This window comes from Doryrhamphus excisus, chromosome 22 (assembly GCF_030265055.1).
Source record: "Doryrhamphus excisus isolate RoL2022-K1 chromosome 22, RoL_Dexc_1.0, whole genome shotgun sequence".
NCBI lineage: Eukaryota > Metazoa > Chordata > Actinopteri > Syngnathiformes > Syngnathidae > Doryrhamphus > Doryrhamphus excisus.
The window spans coordinates 4,915,705-4,937,318 of NC_080487.1; the positions used below are offsets into that span (position 1 = coordinate 4,915,705).

The following is a 21,614-nucleotide window of genomic DNA, read 5'->3' on the forward strand; positions in this document are numbered from 1 at the left end:
CCTTACAATGAATGAAGAGGAAGTACAAAACGGTTTTATTTTGAAGGACACAAACAGGAAGTTTTGTCGAGCGCCTCTTCCGCTGGCCATAGTCAACATCTAAGATATTAAAATTAGTCGCGTGATCTTGTTACGGGCCGGAGGGCTGATTTCAAGACTGCCTCTTTTAAAGATGGCTCCGACTAACGTCGTTCCCGAATATTCTTCACAAACAGGTACATTTTAACACACTTTGGTTGCCATTAGCTTTTAGCATGCAACTTATGACAGTTCCCTGAAGTTAGTGAAACCAAGAAAGCACATGGGCAAAGTGGCTGCTAGCTATGTATGACATGTCGGTGTTTGTGGGATGGTTTCCATGCAGCTGGCTGTGGTGAGGAAATTGAACACGTTTCACGACTTGCCCAGCACGGTAAAGGATAGGCAGTTAAGTCATCGATATCAACCAGTGGAGTGGCATTGATTGATGCTACACCGCTAACTGGCTTTGTAGATAGGAAGTTTTAACTCAAAACAAAAATCCAATGAACATGGTTGCCAGATGTACAATAATTTTGTATTTGCACTAGCATTTTGTTGATTATGATGATGTGATAAGATTTTCAATATATGACATTTCTTTCAACTCTCTTCAATGCAAACGTAATTTATTGACGGTCCCTAGTGTAACCGGCGGCACTTCCCGTGAAAGCCCCCCCACAACAGGACACAGTGTACGGGCACAGTGAGGGGGAACTACCGCTGTAGCTATGGAGCTGAATATCCAACTAACCTTACCACAGTACACCATATGTCTGCACGGTGGTGTTGTGTAGCAGAGGTTCCATCATATACCCAAAACCCTGAAAACTGAACTGGACATTTCCCATCTGGCAACATTTATTTATGTATTTATTTATTGTTGTCTTACAGTAAACTTCTGTGTCAAACTAATGTGGCTCGCACAGGTACACTATACTTCAGTACCATCTAGTGGTTTAAATGTGAATTACACAACTCATGACAGTAATTCATAGTATAGATAATTATCGACCAGCAAAATGTGTTATTGTAACAGGCTTATACTCATACTTGATCATGTTGTTTTTAGAAAGCAGATGTCCGCTCGAGTCAGAACTGCGAGCTCAATTGCATCAAAGGATTATGATTCTCGATGGCGGTATGGGAACCATGATCCAGCAGCAGGGACTTCAGGAGGAAGATTTCAAAGGGGCGGAATTTCGAGAGCACAAGCTGCCTCTTAAAGGAAACAATGACCTGCTAAGTATCACACAGCCTGATGTCATCTACAGAATCCACAAGGTAGATGATTAAAGATCATAGCTACCGTACATTTGTCCTCATCTGCCATTTTGGTAGTTTTTTTAATTAGCGTCAAACTGCTGTTAAGATGCTGCTCTGCTTTTTGATTGAAGGAGTATCTCCAAGCTGGGGCTGACATCATCGAGACCAACACTTTTAGCAGCACATCCATTGCTCAGGCTGACTATGGGCTGGAACACATGGTAGGATGCTCGTGGTAGGATGCTTGTGGTAGGATGCTTGTGGTAGGATGGTTTGTCATTCGCAGTTCACTCCCAACCTTTTGCAGTAAAAAGTTTGCAGTAAAACAAAAATAACTCATTCATTCATTCATTTTCTACCGCTTTTTCCTCACGAGGGTCGCGGGGGTGCTGGAGCCTATCCCAGCTGTCTTCGGGCGAGAGGCGGGGTACACCCTGGACTGGTGGCCAGCCAATCACAGGGCACATATAGACAAACAACCATTCACACTCACATTCGAGTCGCCAATTAACCTAGCATGTTTTTGGAATGTGGGAGGAAAACCGGAGTACCCGGAGAAAACCCACGCATGCACGGGGCGAACATGCAAACTCCACACAGAGATGGCCAAGGGTGGAATTGAACCCTGGTTTCCTAGCTGTGAGGTCTGCGAGCTAACCACTAGACCGCCGTGCCGCCCCCTGTCACTATTTTTGATTGTTTTATTTTTTTTTTAATGAAAATGTAATTCTTGGGGTAGCACGGCAGTCGAGTGGTTAGCACGCAGACCTCACAGTGAGGAGACCAGGGTTCAATTCCACCCTCGGCCATCTCTGTGTGGAGTTTGCATGTTCTCCCCGTGCATGCGTGGGTTTTCTCCGGGTACTCCGGTTTCCTCCCACATTCCAAAAACATGCTAGGTTAATTGGCCACTCCAAATTGTCCATAGGTATGAATGTGAGTGTGAATGGTTGTTTGTCTATATATGCCCTGTGATTGGCTGGCGACCAGTCCAGGGTGGAAAAAGCGGTAGAAAATGAATGAATGTAATGCTTTGTGACAATGAAAACGATGAAATGTTCGGAAGGATTTCCACACAAGTGGTCAGCTGGTTTTGTGTGTGTTTGCGTGTGCAGGCTTATCGTCTTAACAAGGAATCTGCAGAGATAGCGAGAAGAGCAGCTGATGATGTCACCAAACAAAGCGGTGCGTTCGCTTAGTTTGTGTTACTACACAGAGAACGTCCAATGAAGGAATCGGGTATTGATAGGCTTAACAAGGTACTCTGTGTCTTTATCAGGACGGAAGCGCTACGTGGCGGGGGCAGTTGGCCCCACCAATAAAACGCTGTCTGTGTCACCTTCTGTGGAGAGGCCTGACTTCAGAAACATCAGTGAGTTTACTCTTAAAGTAAAGTAAAGTAAAGTTCCATTTACATCTGAAATAATCAGTATTTTAAACCAAACTGTTTACTTGCAGCTTCAGAAGAATTAAGAAAAACACTTTTTTTGTCAGACTATCAATATGACATCATAGCCAATCACCATTCATTTGTTATATGACACTGACATTATAATGTATTTATCCGTATAAATGTGTTTGTCTTTCACAGCCTTTGATGAGCTAGTTGACGCTTATTCAGAGCAAGTCCGAGGTTTGCTGGATGGAGGAGCAGACATCATTTTAGTGGAAACCATCTTCGACACGGCCAATGCTAAGGTAGCCCTCACCTTTTCACTTACAAAACAATTCTGATATTGCAGCCTGGAATATTGTCCGACACCGATATTGATCCAATGTCAGCACAGATCATACGTGCACATAAACACAGACACAGACACAGAGTGAACCCTCTTGTCATCCAGCCTGTGTAGCAGAGAGACTAACCGATATGTAATTTTTTCCAGCGCTCATAATTAGCTACCTGTTTTTAAATGATATAGCCATTATTGTGACAGGCCTATGTACACGACTTTGAAAAGTTTATTAAATAATAATAATAATATATATAATATAAATAAATTTATTATTATTACTATTATAATTATATTATTATATTGTTATAAATAATAATATATAATAATATAAATAAATTTATAATAATAATATATAATAATATAAATAAATTTATTATTATTATTATTATTATTATTATTATTATTATTATTATTATTATTATTATTATTATTATTATTATTATTATTATTATTATTATTATTATTATTATTATTATTCCACCCTCTGCCATCTCTGTGTGGAGTTTGCATGTTCTCCCCGTGCATTTGGCGACTCCAAATTGTTCATAGGTATGACTGTGAGTGTGAATGGTTGTTTGTGCCCTGTGATTGGCCGGCCACCAGTCCAGGGTTTACCCCGCCTCTCGCCCGAAGACGGCTGGGATAGGCTCCAGCACCCACCGCGACCCTCCTCGGGATAGGCGGTAGAAAATGAATGAATTATTATTATTATTATTATTATTATCGGTCTAGGCTTTTCCTTTGTAACTTGGTGTTTTAAGGCTTCCTTTCATGTTTTCTTTTGCAGGCGGCATTGTTTGCAATCGATTTGTTGTTTGAGAAGAGCTACGAAAGAAAACCTCTACTTGTAAGTGTCCTCCCTATAAACCACATTTAGTGGCTGCAGTTTATTACTGTTCTGGGTACCTGAAACCTAACCTTCAGATATATCAAATATCTGTATCAAATGTATTGAAAACTTTCTTTTCTTTTGTAATTTCTCTCATGTAGATCTCAGGAACGATTGTTGACAGGAGTGGGCGAACTTTGTCTGGCCAGACGGGGGAGGCTTTTGTAGTGAGCGTGTCACATACTAAACCACTATGGTGAGTGAAATTGGATTTGTTCTTCCACCTTTTCTCTGATAGGCTTTACGATATAAGTTTACCTTCAAGTATGACTGATTTTCAGGATTTGTTTTGTTCTCTTGTTGGGTTTAAGCTCCTTTTATGTTACTATGGTTTTATTCCTGTGTTACAGTATCGGCCTCAACTGTGCCTTAGGGGCAACAGAGATGAGGCCATTTATCGAGGCCATCGGAAAAGCCACGTCTGCTTTTATTATCTGTTACCCCAATGCAGGTAATCCACTGAACGGAACTTGTTCAACATGTGAAATACATGATATAGACAGCGATGCAGTATGTCAGAATTGAGTTGAGTGATGCTGATATCTCCTGTTTGTTCTCAAAGGTCTTCCCAACACATTTGGTGGTTATGATGAAACTCCGGCAGTAACAGCCTCCAATTTGAAGGTAATATTGTTATTGTTATTGTTATGTTGCGTTGTATTTGATTTGATTTTTTTTACATTACGTTACTTTTAATGTCTGTATTTTGCTTATCTCCATCGTCTTTGTGGTCTGCCCTTAAATGTGTAATTTTTGTTGAAATTTGATTTGCTTGTGCTTTAACAGGAGTTTGCAATGGACGGACTGGTGAATATTGTGGGAGGCTGTTGTGGAACCACTCCAGCTCACATAAGGTTTGTATTGCTTATGAAGTTCCCTTCAACTCTTGTTAACAAACATTTAATTCAATATACTTTGTTTTAAATATATATATATATATAAGTACAATTATTATTTTTAGGAAAATAGAGGTTTCACATATCTTTATTTCAAGAATAGTCATTTGTGCCCTTATAATTTAACTGTTTTTGATGCATTTTTAGATGAAATTTAGTACAGTGGTACAGTAAACCTCGGATATATCGGATTCAATTGTTCCCACTGGTTTTGTCCGATATAAGCGAAATCCGTTATATGCGTATACCGGAAAATGTCCGTTTTACGCATATATTGGATTTATATCCGGTATATGCGTAAATCGGATTTTATCCGTTATAAAAAGGCACTTCCTTGACTATGTTTCCAATGTACCTGGACGCGCAGGCAACACTGCAAACGCTGCAAATGACGTTGTATAGCGGCCTGTCACGATTCGGCGAATCGGAGCGCCACGATGCGGCCATCCGATATATGCGAGGGAAATTTAATGGAAATGCATTGGAACGGGACGGGAGATTTTGTCCGAAATAGGCGAAATCCGTTATAAAAAATCCGATATATGCAATGAATTTTTATTGGAAATGCATTACAGAAAAATCGGTTCTTTTTTTATCTGTCCGTTGTGAGCGAATTTCCGATATATCCGAGTCCGATTTATCCGAGGTTTACTGTACCTCAGTTAACGTCCACCCTGGTTAGCACATTTTTGGGTTAACAAATTGATGCTTAAATGTAGCATTGGTTTGCATTTGCCCGCCTGCTTAGTGTTGAATATGGCACCTAACAAACCAAAACAAATGCAGCCATGTTGACTCTTGTGCCCAACAAGAAACCTTGTGAGACTTAGTCACTTTACGTTTACGTTAATAGCCTTTTGAAATGCTAACCAAGGCGCCGCAATACTTTTTCTTTGATTCTTTGTCTTCATGGCTCTAGTGGTCCTTTTTCATTCATGTGTATGTTTAACCACAACCGCTGTCATCATACAGAGCCATATCAGAAGCGGTCAAACACTGCCAGCCTCGAGTTCCTACAGCGGATATACATCAAGACTACATGCTGCTCTCGGGTAATAAAGTAATAAATGCTTTTACCTGCTTTTTTACCTTTTAATAAGACATTTCGGGGCGGCACGGCAGTCGAGTGGTTAGCGCGCAGACCTCACAGCTAGGAGACTAGGGTTCAACTCCGCCCTCCGCCATCTCTGTGTGGAGTTTGCATGTTCTCCTCGTGCATGAGGTATGAATGTGAGTGTGAATGGTTGTTTGTCTATATGTGCCCTGTGATTGGATGGCGACTAGCCCAGGGTGTACCCCCGCCTCTCGCCCGAAGACAGCTGGGATAGGCTCCAGCACCCCTGCGACCCTTGTGAGGAAAAGCGGTAGAAAATGAATGAATAATATATGGATAGTATATTAGATTTACAGTTTTCCGTCCTGCCTTCTTAACATCGTTTTCCCTATTCTTATCTTGGCCTGCCTTATCTTTGTCCTTGATTTTAGGTTTGGAGCCATTCAAGATCGGCCCGTACACCAACTTTGTGAATATCGGCGAGCGCTGCAATGTGGCTGGGTCACGCAGGTTTGCTAAGATGATTATGGCTGGGAACTACGAGGTGAGACAGAATGGATGTTCTTCTGCTGTATATTTGTATTAATCTTGAAAGTGTATGCTCTGCAGGCTCTTATCTGTGTAACAAATGTTAACTTTTCAAACTGAAAAGCCATCGCTTTAATATCTTTGCTGTCAAAGGGGACCGGAAAACTTCAACATTTGCTTCTCTCTTTCTGTTGATTTAGGAAGCTCTAAGCGTTGCTAAGGCCCAGGTGGAGATGGGAGCCCAAGTTCTTGATATCAATATGGACGAGGGGATGCTGGAGGGTCCAACAGCCATGGCTCGGTTTTGTAATTTCATTGCTTCTGAGCCAGACATTGCTCGGGTAAGAGGTGTAAAATATTATTTATAATACCTTCTCTATTTTGATATAATTGACAGAACAAACTACTAATAAGCTCTTTGGAGCCTTCATGGTTTTGGAGCCCAGTGGAATTCACTTTCTTGTTTCCCAATCTGTGTTTATACATATACATACAGTATATGAATGAATGAAAAATCTCTATTTCATGGTAGACTAAACATATGGAAATACGGGTGATATTTTAATGTCTAACTTTTTATATCTGACTGCTGTGCCCCGCCCCGCCCGGCCCCGCTTTTTCTCATGTTTTAACTGTGTATTAACGAATGAATGTTGTATTTTGGTGTGTCTTCTACTCTGTTTACTTGCTTTTATTCAACTCCATTCTTCTGTAAAGTGTCTTTGAGTGTTTTGAAAAGCGCTATACAAATTTTTTATTTTTATTTTTATTTTTATTTTTATTTTTATTTTTATTTTTATTTTTATTTTTATTTTTATTTTTATTTTTATTTTTATTTTTATTTTTATTTTTATTTTTATTTTTATTTTTATTTTTATTTTTATTTTTATTTTTATTATATGTAGTGTAGTGATACTTTTTGGCCTATTTCTGTCCAACAAACCTGCTCAGTAAACAGGAGTGTGTTTTTCCTTTTCATCCCCAGGTTCCTTTGTGTATTGACTCATCAAACTTCTCCGTCATTGAAGCGGGACTGAAATGCTGCCAGGGCAAATGTATAGTCAACAGTATCAGTTTGAAAGAAGGTGAGCAGGAGTTCCTTCTTCGAGCGGCAACTGTGAAGCGCTACGGAGCTGCCGTGGTTGTAATGGCATTTGATGAGGAAGGCCAGGTGAGAGAACTTACTGTAAATAACTTGTTTGTCCTCAGCATAGTGTAATATGTGGCCCCAGACGTCAGCTATATCAAGCACAGACACACACAAGTAGGAAGTAGCTAGTAGTACAATCAGGTGGACTCAGCAGGTGTCTTCCTCTGCAGGCCACAGAGACGGATCGCAAAGTGGAAATCTGCACCCGAGCGTACAACTTGCTGGTTAGCAAAGTTGGATTTGATCCCCAAGACATAATCTTTGACCCCAATATCCTGACCATTGGCACCGGGATGGAAGAACACAATGACTATGCTGTAAACTTCATCAGGGCGACAAAGGTCATTAAGGTATGTAAATGTACCTGGCAGTGCAGTATCATTTCTAATGTCATACATACAGTGTGTGAAGAAGTCTTTTACTCCCTTCCTGGTTTGTTTTTTGCCATGTTTGTCACACTTAAATGTTTCAGATCACCAAACAAATGTAAATATTAGCCAATGACAACACAACTGAACACAAAATGCAGTTTTTAAATGAAATTTATTATTAAATGAGAAAAAAAACTACACGGTCCTGTGTGGAAAAGTGACCTCCCGAATAAAACATAACTTAACTGGAATGGAATGGAATGGCCTTTATTGTCATTATACAAGATGTACAACAAGCTTCTCCTTTCAGTGCAGTTTTCAAGTTAAAAAAAAAGTATATAAAAGTAGAGTAAAAAAAAGACAATATAACAAGATATGTACAAGATATATACAAGATATCCAAAATATACACATAGTATTGCACAGGAGCATATGCAGGAGCAGACATATTGCAGATATATTAATTTTAGTGCAATGATAAATGGGTCATAGTGCAAATAATGACTGGTGTATACGGGTGAGTAAAGTGAATAAAGTAAAGATGAATTCAGATCTATCAATCTGGAAAAGGTTATAAAGCTACATTCTAAAGCTTTGGGACTCCAGCAAACCACAGCGAGAGCCATTATCGACAAATGGTAAAAACATGGAATAGCGGTGAAACTTCCCAGGAGGGGCCTGGCAGCCAAAATGACCCCGAGAGGGTCGCGATGACTCATCCAAAAGGTCGCAAAAGACCCCACAACAACACCGAAAGTGCTGCAGGCTTCAAGGTCAATGTTCATGAGTCCACCATAATAAGAAACACTGGAAAAAAACGGCAGGAGAAAGTCAAACATGCAAAGAAAATAGGAAACCGGGAAGGAGTTAAACCCTTTTCCACAGCACTGTATGCGATGGACTGTAACATCTTGTCAACTGTTGAAGGACAAATTCAATTTTTGCAATGAAAACAAATGTTGTGTTGTATGCCAAAGAACAGTGGGTTCATTGTTGGTGCCTGTAAGATTAATGGAACATTAAGTGTTGCTATGACATCCATATACTGTATTCATGGATTAGACTCAGCAGGATAGATGTCACATGGTCTAATTACCTTGAATGTTTATGAGGGATTACAGTCTAATCCACGATTTCTCCATGTATAACAACAAAAACTGTGTCGCTTTCCAAATACTTCTGGACATAACTGTGTACTGTTATGTATTTGTCTGCAGGAAACCTTACCAAGGGCCAGAGTGAGTGGAGGTCTCTCCAATCTGTCTTTCTCCTTCAGAGGAATGGAGGCCATCAGAGAAGCTATGCATGGAGCCTTTCTCTACCATGCTATCAAGGTAAAACAGGAAAGTTTTTATATCAGGAAAACAGGAGAAGGATATACTGTCATTTCCAGTGTATAATAAGTACTATTTCTGCTGCTTGTACAATGATGTCAGCCATTTTGTGCTTCATGCACGCACCCTCATCATGGAAAACACACAAAGCAATGCATATGTTGCAGCTTTTAAGTTCATTCATTCATTTTCTACCACTTTTCCTCACGAGGGTCGCGGAGTGTGCTGGAGCCTATCCCAGATGTCTTCGGGGCGAGAGGCGGGGTACACCCCTGACTGGTCGCCACCCAATCACAGGGCACATATAGACAAACAACCATTCACACTCACATTCATACCTATGGACAATTTGGAGTCGCTAATTAACCTAGCATGTTTTTGGAATGTGGGAGGAAACCGGAGTACCCGGAGAAAACCCACGCATGCACGGGGAGAACATGCAAACTCCACACAGAGATGGCCGAGGGTGGAATTGAACCCTGGTCTGCGCGCTAACCACTCGACCGCCGTGCCGCCCAGCTTTTAAGTTAAAGAAGGTTAATGTAGCAACCTTTGCAGTCTTGCAACAAGTCTGCGAGTGGATCCTGAATGTCATAAAAATCCACGACTAGTCTTGAAAGGCTGAACTACTTCATGATGAAGCTCAAGGGCTAATTTGGTTCAAACAAAAGTGACACCGAGCGGCAACGGAATCGATAGAGAGACACTGACAAAGTGCCTTAAACGAAATCATCTTCTCATGTAGCGTGTCTTTTTTTCTCAGGACGGTATGGACATGGGCATTGTGAATGCTGGGAATCTACCCGTGTACGATGACATTGATAAAGACCTGCTTTTACTGTGTGAAAACCTCATCTGGAACAAAGATGCCGATGCTACCGAGAAGCTTCTGGTCTATGCACAAGTACATACTTCTTCTCACACACAGAAGTTCATCATGCTATATACTATATATACATATATATATATATATGATGTAATGTTGATAGAACAACGTTAAAGGAGGAAAAAAGGTGACTCAAACAGACGTATGGAGAGAAAAAAGTGTGGAAGAGAGGCTGGAGTACGCCCTCGTCAAGGTAGGACTTTCTGTTCATCTCTTCAATCTACCAGATTGATCAAGTGACATTAGATTTTTTCCTTAAAGTTGTGCTTTGTTTTTTGGGTTCCTCACGTCAGGGAATAGAAACCTATGCGGTACAGGATGTGGAAGAATGTCGAACACATGTCGATCGCTACACCAGTCCCCTTCGCATCATTGAGGGTCCTTTGATGAATGGCATGAAAGTGGTTGGAGATCTGTTTGGTGCTGGCAAGATGTTCCTCCCGCAGGTAAGGTAACGTTTAAATGTTTTCATGGAAGCTGCACCCACTAAATATAAAGACAAATCAATGCTGATCACTGTGGGCGTGATCATTCCAAAATGGGAGTAATACCAGATAATGGTCCAATGCCCTGTCGCTCCATTGAAGATGTCACCCAACGTGGACAAGGATAATTCTGATAACGGGGATGGATCGGCCCGAATCACATAATGATCTCAACGAAGCTGGAGCCATAGTCACCAAGAAAGTCATTGGTAGCTTAGTGTTGGATTGAGACCAATTTAACGATTTGAAATTAACTCCACTTGTGCTGAATATGAGCCCAACACCAGCAACACTATCAAACATGGATATTTGGGAATGTTTCTTTGCTCAGGGAACAGGAAGACTTCACTTGAAAGACAAACTCGCTGCCTCAGCCAGAACACTGACTGGGTCATGGATCCAAAACAAAGAAGTTTTGAATCAGGAAGAAGTACATTAAGATCCTGAAGTGACCGAGCCAGTCTCCATACAATCTGTGGAGAAACACAAATATTTGACCTTCAGAATTAGGAGAGAATATTTCATGATGAGTGGACCAAAACCTCTCTTGGTGTGCAATCCTGGTGACCATCTACAAGAACCTCCAAGCATCCCAGCAAGGGTTGCTCCACTAAATACAAAGTTTTGCTTTCAGTATCTCAAATATGAATGAATTCATAACATTGATTTTATTTTAACTAGTCATAATCTGCTATATACATATCACTATATTGACACTTACTATGGTACCCATTATGTCATTGTATGGTCATATCACCTCGTACTTTGGTACGTGACAAAAAAAAAAAAAAAAAAAAAAAAACGTAAACTATATTGGGAAAGCAGGTAGTGAACAAATGTAACAGTTACTGATTGTAAAAGTACCAGATGAAGAGGTAGGATTTAATCAGCTTTGCTTCTTCCTACTCCTTTTGGACATGTGGAACTGTGAACTGATTATGGGATGCACTCAATTGTAATCTGATGCATGTTCAAATGAAATAAAACCATTACCATTTTTGGCAATGTTGTCTCTATTAAAATAAACCAAAATGGACCTCTTTGTGCTTGCAGGTCATCAAGTCGGCCCGTGTTATGAAGAAGGCAGTGGGCCACCTCATACCTTTCATTGAGAAAGAGAGACAGGAGAAGATTGCTTTGGCTGGGTCAAGCCAGGACCTGGTCAGTACCTGCCAATTAGGTTCATTATGGAGTGTCACCCCAGATTAAAATGTGACGAGATTTCTTGTTCAGAAAAAAGGTCTCGTATTGGAGACAATTCATAGAACAAGAGTTCCATAAAACAGCAGCGTTCAAACAGAGTGAGATCTCTTGTCAGTCGTACAGTGGCTTCGCGCAGACCTCATAGCTAGGAGACCAGGGTTCAATTCCACCCTCGGGCATCTCTGTGTGGAGTTTGCATGTTCTCCCCGTGCATGAGTGGGTTTTCTCCGGGTACTCCCGTTTCCTCCCACATTCCAAAAACATGCTAGGTTAATTGGCCACTCCGAATTGTCCATAGGTATGAATGTGAGTGTGAATGGTTGTTTGCCTATATGTGCTCTGTGATTGGCTGGCGACCAGTCTTTGCCTGAAGACAGCTGGGATAAGCTCCAGCACCCCCGCGACCCTCGTGAGGATAAGCGGTAGAAAATGAATGAATAGAATTGTATGGGGGGGAAATTAAGAAGTTACTGTTGTTTGAATGTAATCTTCTTTGCCTGCAGGATCCTTATCAAGGCACCATAGTTCTGGCCACAGTGAAGGGCGACGTCCATGATATTGGCAAGAATATTGTTGGTGTTGTTCTGGGTTGCAACAACTTCAGGTGAAACTACTCTTTCTGTATTATACATAAAATATCCATAATATCAGGAAAAAAAAAGATTTTTAAACAACCCCACATCCTTTGATTCTTCAGTATGCACCCCTGTCCTGAACATTTGACGATAGAAAGTCCCAAAAGGCCCCACTATTCCTAAGTGTTTGGCTTAAAAACCTGCTTGTTGTGTTTCAGGGTGGTTGACCTGGGCGTCATGGTTCCTTGTGATAAGATTCTAAGAGAGGCCATCCAACAAAAAGCTGGTATGTTTGCATTTCACTCCATATTCAACATTAGTTGGTAATGGTAATGGTTTTATTTCATTTGAACATGCATCAGATTACAATTGAATGCATCACATAATCAGTTCACAGTTCCACATGTCCAAAAGGAGTAGGAAGAAGCAAAGCTTGTTAAATCCTACCCCTCCATCTGGTACTTTTACAATCAGTAACTGTTACATTTGTTCACTTCCTGCTTTCCATAATACAGTTTAAGGTTTTTTTTTGTTTGTTTTTTTAATAATGCACCTCGTACCGTAGTAGGAGGTGATATGACCATCCAATGATGACATGATGGTTACCATAGTAAGTGTCAATATAGTGATATATATAGCACATCATGACTGGTTCAAGACTCTTCATCCTTGTATTTAGCAAACATTAGTTCCTGTCTGGCTTATGAGGTCTCTGCGTGTTGTATAGAAGAATTAATATAATAAAGAAATACTGAATGCTCGTAAAGATGAGAACATTGGTTTTTGGAGGTGAAAAAAATGTTTTTCTACCAAATGGTAGCTTTGTCATCTATGCAAATATCACATTAATTTCAATCTCAATGTTATTGATATATTTAATGTTTGTACACATTTCTGACAGCAACATGTAACATGGTGTATATATTTTCTTGCAGACATTATTGGTTTGTCTGGTCTGATCACCCCATCTCTAGACGAGATGATTTATGTGGCCAAGGAGATGGAGAGACTGGGCATGACAACGCCGTTATTGATCGGGGGGGCCACTACATCAAAGTAATACAAACAAACACACTGCATGCTTTTTTCTTTGGTCACTTCCATGGTCCGCTTTAGTCTGTCTGTGTGGAAAAGAGGCAGGCTGGTCGAGAGAGAATATTTCTGTTTGAAAATGAACATAATAGGCCCCCTTTATGGAAAACCTGTATCTCAGCTTTGTGCTATACTGTAGCTGAAGAAGCCAAACAGTATCAACTTTGGTCTATGCTATTTTTTCCCCCATCTTAGCTGTTTTTTTCAAATATTTGAACTTTTATCTTTCTTTCAAAATGTTTTTTTTGTAATTATAATTACATTATTCCCATGTGTGCCTTGTACTATAGTGTGCTACTGTACTTTTGCTGCTGTAAACCTGAAATATCCCCTTGTGGGACTGAAAAAGGCATATCTTATCTTATCTTATCTAATAAGCTAATAAATTGACACACAAAGACTGCGGATTTCAGAAAATAACATATGAAATGATACAGCGAGTGTGAGTGTGAATGGTTGTTTGTCTATATGTGCCCTGTGATTGGCTGGCCACCAGTCCAGGGTGTACCCCGCCTCTTGCCCAAAGACAGCTGGGATAGGCTCCAGCACCTCGTGAGGAAAAAGCGGTAGAAAATGAATGAATGAAGCTGATTAAGTTATTATATTTTTGAATGAATGAATGAAGTTATTATATTTTCAAATGAATGAATGAAGTTATTATATTTTCAAATGAATGAATGAAGTTATTATATTTTCGAATGAATGACTGAATGAATGAATGAATTAAGTTATTATATTTTCGAATGAATGAATGAAGTTATTGTATTTTCGAATGAATGAATGAAGTTATATTTTCGAATGAATGAATTAAGTTATTATATTTTCGAACTCTACAAGAAGCAATGAAGTCTGTAAAATTAAATAATTAAAAATAAAAAAAAATCAAAAATTGTTAACTATAATGACGAAAATGGTAATATTGATGATGATTATAATGATGGTAATAATGATTACCATAAGATTATAACAATAATGATAATAATAATAATATTACAATGATAATAACAGGGGAAAAGAAGACAGTGGCATGAACATGATTATATCTTGCAAAAAAGGGGTAGGAATTTATAAGCTTTTGCTTCAGCCTACTCCTTTTGGGCTTGGGATCAGATAGTTGAATACAAATGTAAATAATAGAAAGTTATATTTTCATTGATGTAAGAAATGCACTGTAATATTTCGTATATTTGCCCAAATAAAGGACAAAAAAAATCTTATCTTATCTTATAAGGAATCCTAACTCACTTATCACCGTTGGGCCTGGAACCAAATAACGGTGATGAACGAGGCGTTCCTGTATTGTAATGTAGCACCGCAACGTGAAGTATTTGCCACAGTATTTCTAGGAGTAATCTTTGTGTTGTGTGTGTATGTTTAATAGGACTCACACAGCAGTGAAGATCGCCCCGTGTTACACTTCTCCTGCCGTCCATGTCCTGGATGCTTCCAGGAGTGTGGTCGTGGTAAGAACATCTTACCTTGCACTGGGAATGTAAAGTCAACTCTTGATTTGCTGACATCAAACGTTGTGTAGAAAAAGTGGCAGATGATGAATATTGAAATGTTGGTTTCGTCCTTCACTACCAGAACCAGAAACATCGTCGCTTGCCATGCCCAAACCAAACTAGAGAGCTTGTTTTGAAAATGATTGGTTTAATTAGACAATTAATACAAATAATGATATAATTTCTCATCCTGTGTTTTCTCTGTTTTCCCAGTGCTCTCAGCTTCTGGATGATAATACGAGAGAGGACTTTTTTGAGGACCTGAAAGAAGAATATGAAGACATCAGACAGGAGCATTACGACTCCTTGAAGGTACGACATGGTCAAAGACTCGTTCATGAGCATGTGCGGCATACTGCTGTTATGTCATGTTCACTTCTCGACCCCTGATTTGTAAAGTTGGAATCCTACTAACCAGGGTTTACTGTACTGCAAGAAAATATAATAACTTCATTCATTCATTTTCTACCGCTTTTTCCTCACGAGGGTCACGGAGGTGCTGGAGCCTATCCCAGCTGTCTTTGGGCGAGAGGCGGGGTACACCCTGGACTGGTTGCCAGCCAATCACAGGGCACATATAGACAAACAACCATTCACACTCACATTCATACCTATGGACAATTTGGAGTGGCCAATTAACCTAGCATGTTTTTGGAATGTGGGAGGAAACCGGAGTACCCGGAGAAAACCCACGCATGCACGGGGAGAACATGCAAACTCCACACAGAGATGGTGGAATTGAACCCTGGTCTCCTAGCTGTGAGGTCTGCGCGCTAACCACTCGTCCACCGTGCCGCCCCTTCATCAGCTTAACAGCTGAAATCTTTCACCTGAGATGAACTCATTCAATACAACATAGTCATATGTTTTTATATGTTTTTTTTGTGGTTAGCGCGCATACCTCACAGCTAGGAGACCAGGGTTCAATTCCACCCTCGGGCATCTCTGTGTGGAGTTTGCATGTTCTCCCCGTGCATGCGTGGGTTTTCTCCGGGTACTCCGGTTTCCTCCCACATTCCAAAAACATGCTAGGTTAATTGGCCACTCCAAATTGTCCATAGGTATGAATGTGAGTGTGAATGGTTGTTTGTCTATGTATGCCCTGTGATTGGCTGGCCACCAGTCCAGGGTGTACCCTGCCTCTCGCCCGAAGACAGCTGGGATAGGCTCCAGCACCCCCGCGACCCTAGTGAGGAAAAAGCGGTAGAAAATGAATGAATGAATGAATGAATATGTTTTTTCATGTCCTACATAATAATACCATGAAACAGACTTGCCTCTCGCTTGTCCATCGCTTTCCCTTTTTAGGACCGTCGGTACCTGTCGTTGGCCCAAGCCAGAGAGAGAGCTCTGCATATTGACTGGCAATTAATAACTAAGCCAGGTAAGTGTAAGTGTACAGTATGTGTGCACAGACCCATTCCACATTTTGGTCATGTGTTAAGTCGGCCTGTCGCCATATGAATTAAATATATGAAACGACCGCACGATGAATCAAAACAAAGGTAATAATTCAGTGCCGTTTGCATCTCTCGCTACCAAACAGGCTGGATGACAAGAGTGTTCACTCTCTGCATCCGTCTCAACACCTGAGTGTTCTCTGTTAAGGTAATTGCGAATAAAGGAATTGGCCAATAAAGACGGAATCTACAAACTTCAGATAACAAGACAACAACAAACTTCAGATATATATACGTATCATCAAAAAGCCCATATTAAAGATGGCATCCATGGCCATGAAGAGCTTTGTGTCTGGAGTCAGTTTATAGAGTGAAGAACCTACAAAGAACATCCTGTAGAACGCCTAAAAAACTTTTGAACGTCTCTTCCAGTGCCTCCTCAGTTCTTTGGCAGCCACGTGTTTGAGCAGTACGACCTGACCAAGCTGTTGGACTTCATCGACTGGAAGCCTTTCTTTGACGTCTGGCAGCTAAGGGGAAAATATCCCAATCGGGGCTACCCCAAGATCTTCAATGACAAGACAGTGGGTACGTACCGCTTATTTGGCTGGCCATTCATTCTATTTGGCTGGCCATTCATTCATTCATTCTATTTGGCTGGCCATTCATTCTATTTGGCTGGCCGTTCGTTCGTTCGTTCGTTCATTGCTTCGTTCGTTCGTTCATTGCTTCATTCGTTCATTCATTGCTTCATTGCTTCATTCATTGCTTCATTCATTCAAAAATATAATAACTTCATCAGCTTCATTCATTCAAAAATATAATAACTTCATCAGCTTCATTCCTTGCTTCATTGCTTCATTCATTCAAAAATATAATAACTTCATCAGCTTCATTCATTGCTTCATTGCTTCATTCATTCAAAAATATAATAACTTCATCAGCTTCATTCATTCATTTTCTACCGCTTTTTCCTCACGAGGGTCACAGAGGTGACAGCTATCCCAACTGTCTTCGGGTGAGAGGCGGGGTACACCCTGGACTGGTGGCCAGCCAATCACAGGGCACATATAGACAAACAACCATTCACACTCACATTCATACCTATGGATGTTTTAGGTGATGTGATGTGATATAGAATCAGCAAGGCAGACGTGGAACTGAATCGGTTTACTCGCTACAGGATCGGAGGCACGCAGAGTTTTTGATGACGCCCAGCAGCTCCTGAACCAAATGATTGACAAGGCGAGTCTGACAGGGCGGGGTTTGGTGGGGTTCTGGCCGGCCCGTAGCGATGGTGATGACATCCACGTGTACAACAAAGATGATACAGCACAGAGAAACAGAGAGCCGATTGCAACCTTCCACGGTTTACGACAGCAGGTGAGGGGTAAACGTAGTAAAAGTAGTACGAATATTCTTGCAACTACTCTAAACTTTACCAACACTCCGTTCAGCTGGAAAAGGACAGTGCGGCTTCAGAGCCCTACCTGTGTTTGTCCGACTTCGTGGCGCCCGTAGACAGCGGCTTGGAAGACTATATCGGCGTGTTTGCTGTCGGAGTGTTTGGTGCAGAGGAACTGAGTCAGCAGTTCCAGACTCAGGGAGACGACTACAACAGCATCATGGTCAAAGCCTTGGCAGACCGACTGGCCGAGGTACGGGAGGGAACATTTCGCCTGTAAAAACAAATCTGCTTTTTGCATTCCGTGTGTTCATGTCCGCAAAATGTTGCGTTCCTTTGCTTGAGTCGTCGATGGTGTAAGAATGTAAGAATGATTTTTTTCAGGCATTTGCAGAGGAGCTCCATGTTCGCGTGCGGAAGGATCTCTGGGGATACAGCGGCGAGGAGTCTCTGCAGGCCTCAGACCTCCACAGGGTTTGTTACCAGGGCATCAGACCAGCTCCGGGGTACCCAAGCCAGCCTGACCACACTGAAAAGATCACCATGTGGAACCTGGCTGGTATAAAGGAGAAGACTGGTAAGAGCATCAATCTAACATTAGTTTGCTTGAGCCTGACTTTTATACCCTTACTCACAGAACACACACCAATAGCTCACTCACGGTGCAACCAGAAAGCCATGTAAAACACTCAATGTAATTGCACCACAGAAACTAAGCGTACACACTCATAAACACACAAAACAACACTATAATTTATAACCCGCAAGGTATGCTGGGTAAGTTCCTGTTGGGGCTCAGGTGGCAGCAATCACTACATTCATTTTTTACCGCTTTTCCTCACGAGGGTCATGGGGGGTGCTGGAGCCTATCCCAGCTGTCTTTGGGCAAGAGGCAGGGGTACACCCTGGACTGGTGGCCAGCCAATCACAGGGCACATATTCCATAACCATTCACACTCACATTACAATCACTATAACAACAGTGAAATCCTGAGGTGAGGGAATAATCCAGAGAACCAGACGAGACTAATTAGGGTCTCTTGGCTTCGGTTCAAAGGATCTCTGTCTGCTTGCAGGGTTTAGATCAGGGGTCTCAAACTCAATTTACCTGGGGGCCACTGGAGCTAGGGTCTGGGCAAGGCTGGGCAAGGCTGGGCCTTAAATATAAATGTAAATGTAAATGTAAATGTAAATGTAAATGTAAATGTAAATGTAAATGTAAATGTAAATGTATAAATATAAATATAAATATAAATATAAATATAAATATAAATATAAATATAAATATAAATATAAATATAAATATAATAATAAAACGGCAAATAATAAAAACTTAAGAAACCACATATAGTTGGTGGGTAGACAAATTATTCTTTTCAGATTAAAATGAACAAAGCATTATTAGAGCCCTGTAGACATGACAAAACACGACTATAGTCACATTTATACTCTTTTTATTTACAACATATTGCGCAACTGCAGGGTCTTGAGACACATGCTAACTCGCAAACTAGAGAGCTAGCGACCTAAACTGTAGCCTTCAAGTTATTCCCTTTAAACTTAAATAGCCAAAAACGTACCACTTCCACACGGATAGGGAGGATAACTATTAACAGTTATTTAACCTTTAACATGAACATTAATCAAACGTAATAATTTTTCTGGGTACATGATACCATACAGCATCCATATCAAACTTGCGCGGGCCGCACTAACATTAAACTTTCATATCAAGGCGGGGGTCTCAAACTAGTGTCCTGCGGGCCACATTTGGGCCGCGGGCCACGTGTTTGAGACTCCTGGTTTAGATGAACATTAGTGTCCATAATGTGCTTGTGTGCTCAGGTATCGCTCTGACGGAGTCACTGGCCATGACTCCTGCAGCTTCAGTGTCCGGACTTTATTTCTCCAACCCCCAGGCCTCCTACTTTGCTGTCGGAAAGATCACCAAGGAGCAGGTGAGACAAAATGTCTGGAATTCATTGACTTGCACGGGCCGAACTTTGACCTTTCCTTTCATTTCTCTTTTTCCATATCAGGTGGAGGATTACTCCCGGAGAAAAAAGGTCAGTGTGGAGGAGGTAGAGAAGTGGCTCTCTCCCATCCTTGGTTACGACAATGAAGTGTAGACCTGCACCGCGTCCACAATGAGATGGAGCACAAACAAATTAGATTTCCAGTCCAACCATTCCGCTGAAGAACGAGACAAACTGAAGGTATCATTTTGTCACTACTACTACTTGGCCCTGTCAGTATGAGTATACGGTTTAAATGTTGCCCATTCTTGGCGTTAGAATCTTCGGTAGCGGTACGATTATGTAAGGCAGGGGTGTCCAACCATTAGTTGTAATATGGGAATAAATCATTATATAAAAAGAACAGTTTTAAAGATTATTTAAGAGGAAAGATTGAATATTTGGATAATAATAAAATAAAAATTGGGGGAAAAGTGAAGTTGATATTGGTGAAGTGTGTGTATATATGATTTAAAAATATATATATATATTATATGATATAATATATAATATTATATCATATTATATACATATATATATATATATACATATAAAACGTGTTGCTTTACAAAATATCCAAGTTACATCCCTTAATTTTTCACTATGTGGCCCTTCCTGGAACGTTCGGACACCCCTGCTTAAGGCCAGGTTGCCTCTAAAACGGTACATTATTCCATGGAATAATGTAAGTCTTACTAATAATATTTTAGCGTGTTTTTTTCATGGTATTTTATAAGTAAACTGCAATGTGAGAACATGCATATATGAAGTAGTCCAGACAAAGTACCAGCCAAAAATGCCCAATGAAGAAGAAAACAGTGTGTATACTGTACGTCACTCCGGAGTACTAGTCACAGGACCAGCCATACTTGGACTTGTAGTGTGACTTATAGTCCGGACATATACTATACGTTTTTTTTTTCATGGCAAAGTAAAAATCCACATCTCTCAGGTTGACATGAATTTATATTTCTACAAAATCTTTCAATTCTTGCTTGGCAAATGTTCTGAGTTTCTAACCAGAAAAAAGTCTTGAGGTAGGACATATTCCCTTTGGCATCCATATTTGCCATGGCTATGGAGCTATACAACGTATCACAGCATTCACGTCTTACAGGCTGGTCACCAGCTGATCAAACATTTAAGACCACTGCCTTTAAAGTCAAACTCTTAGTAATCTTGATGGCGACGGGCTTGTTGAGTTGCATAAGCAAAGCCTCTGAGGAAAATGGAACCTTGATGGGTTCCAACGTTACTAGCAAGACAAGGAGATCCCACCTGAGATGTTTTCCACGCAGCACAGTAGAGCGGCCGCCACCATGATCCTTCCATGGGAGCGGGTTTTGTGTTTTCATTTTTTTAACGGTGGTCTTAAACGTTTGAACAGCATATTTCATTTCAATGCTTGTTTGCAATAAATTGCTGACACAAACTTTTTTTGTTTCACTCCCATTTCTTCTTTTTTGCATTTTGAAGCTCGACTTACAAATTCTTTAAAATCCAAAAGTGCAAAATGAGAATTTTGCCAAAGTATTGAAATGTGTGTTGCCCAGCGTTGGGTCAAAGTATTATTATTATTATTATTATTGGGCTGCATGGTGGTCGAGTGGTTAGCGCGCAGACCTCACAGCTAGGAGACCAGGGTTCAATTCCACCCTCGGCCATCTCTGTGTGGAGTTTGTATGTTCTCCCCGTGCATGCGTGGGTTTTCTCCGGATACTCCGGTTTCCTCCCACATTCCAAAAACATGCTAGGTTAATTGGCCACTCCAAATTGTCCATAGGTATGAATGTGAGTGTGAATGGT

At 40.7% G+C, this 21,614-nt stretch overlaps 1 protein-coding gene across 1 annotated transcript; it reads left to right on the forward strand.

Annotated features, from left to right (window-relative positions):
* The first annotated feature begins 68 nt into the window (after positions 1-68).
* mtr (5-methyltetrahydrofolate-homocysteine methyltransferase) lies at positions 69-21,222 on the forward strand. The gene is made up of 33 exons (XM_058062551.1): positions 69-215; positions 1,091-1,302; positions 1,416-1,505; positions 2,400-2,469; positions 2,564-2,656; positions 2,876-2,982; positions 3,808-3,867; positions 4,011-4,105; positions 4,260-4,360; positions 4,472-4,533; positions 4,696-4,763; positions 5,778-5,857; positions 6,291-6,403; positions 6,588-6,728; positions 7,373-7,558; positions 7,708-7,887; positions 9,126-9,242; positions 10,006-10,146; positions 10,232-10,321; positions 10,422-10,574; positions 11,667-11,774; positions 12,320-12,420; positions 12,610-12,677; positions 13,327-13,447; positions 14,865-14,946; positions 15,202-15,300; positions 16,297-16,372; positions 16,821-16,976; positions 17,572-17,771; positions 17,846-18,046; positions 18,178-18,370; positions 19,639-19,751; positions 19,833-21,222. The coding sequence occupies exons 1-33, from the start codon at positions 173-175 to the stop codon at positions 19,920-19,922; spliced, it is 3,810 nt and encodes a 1,269-aa protein (XP_057918534.1). The 5' UTR covers positions 69-172; the 3' UTR covers positions 19,923-21,222.
* The last annotated feature ends 392 nt before the right edge of the window (positions 21,223-21,614 follow it).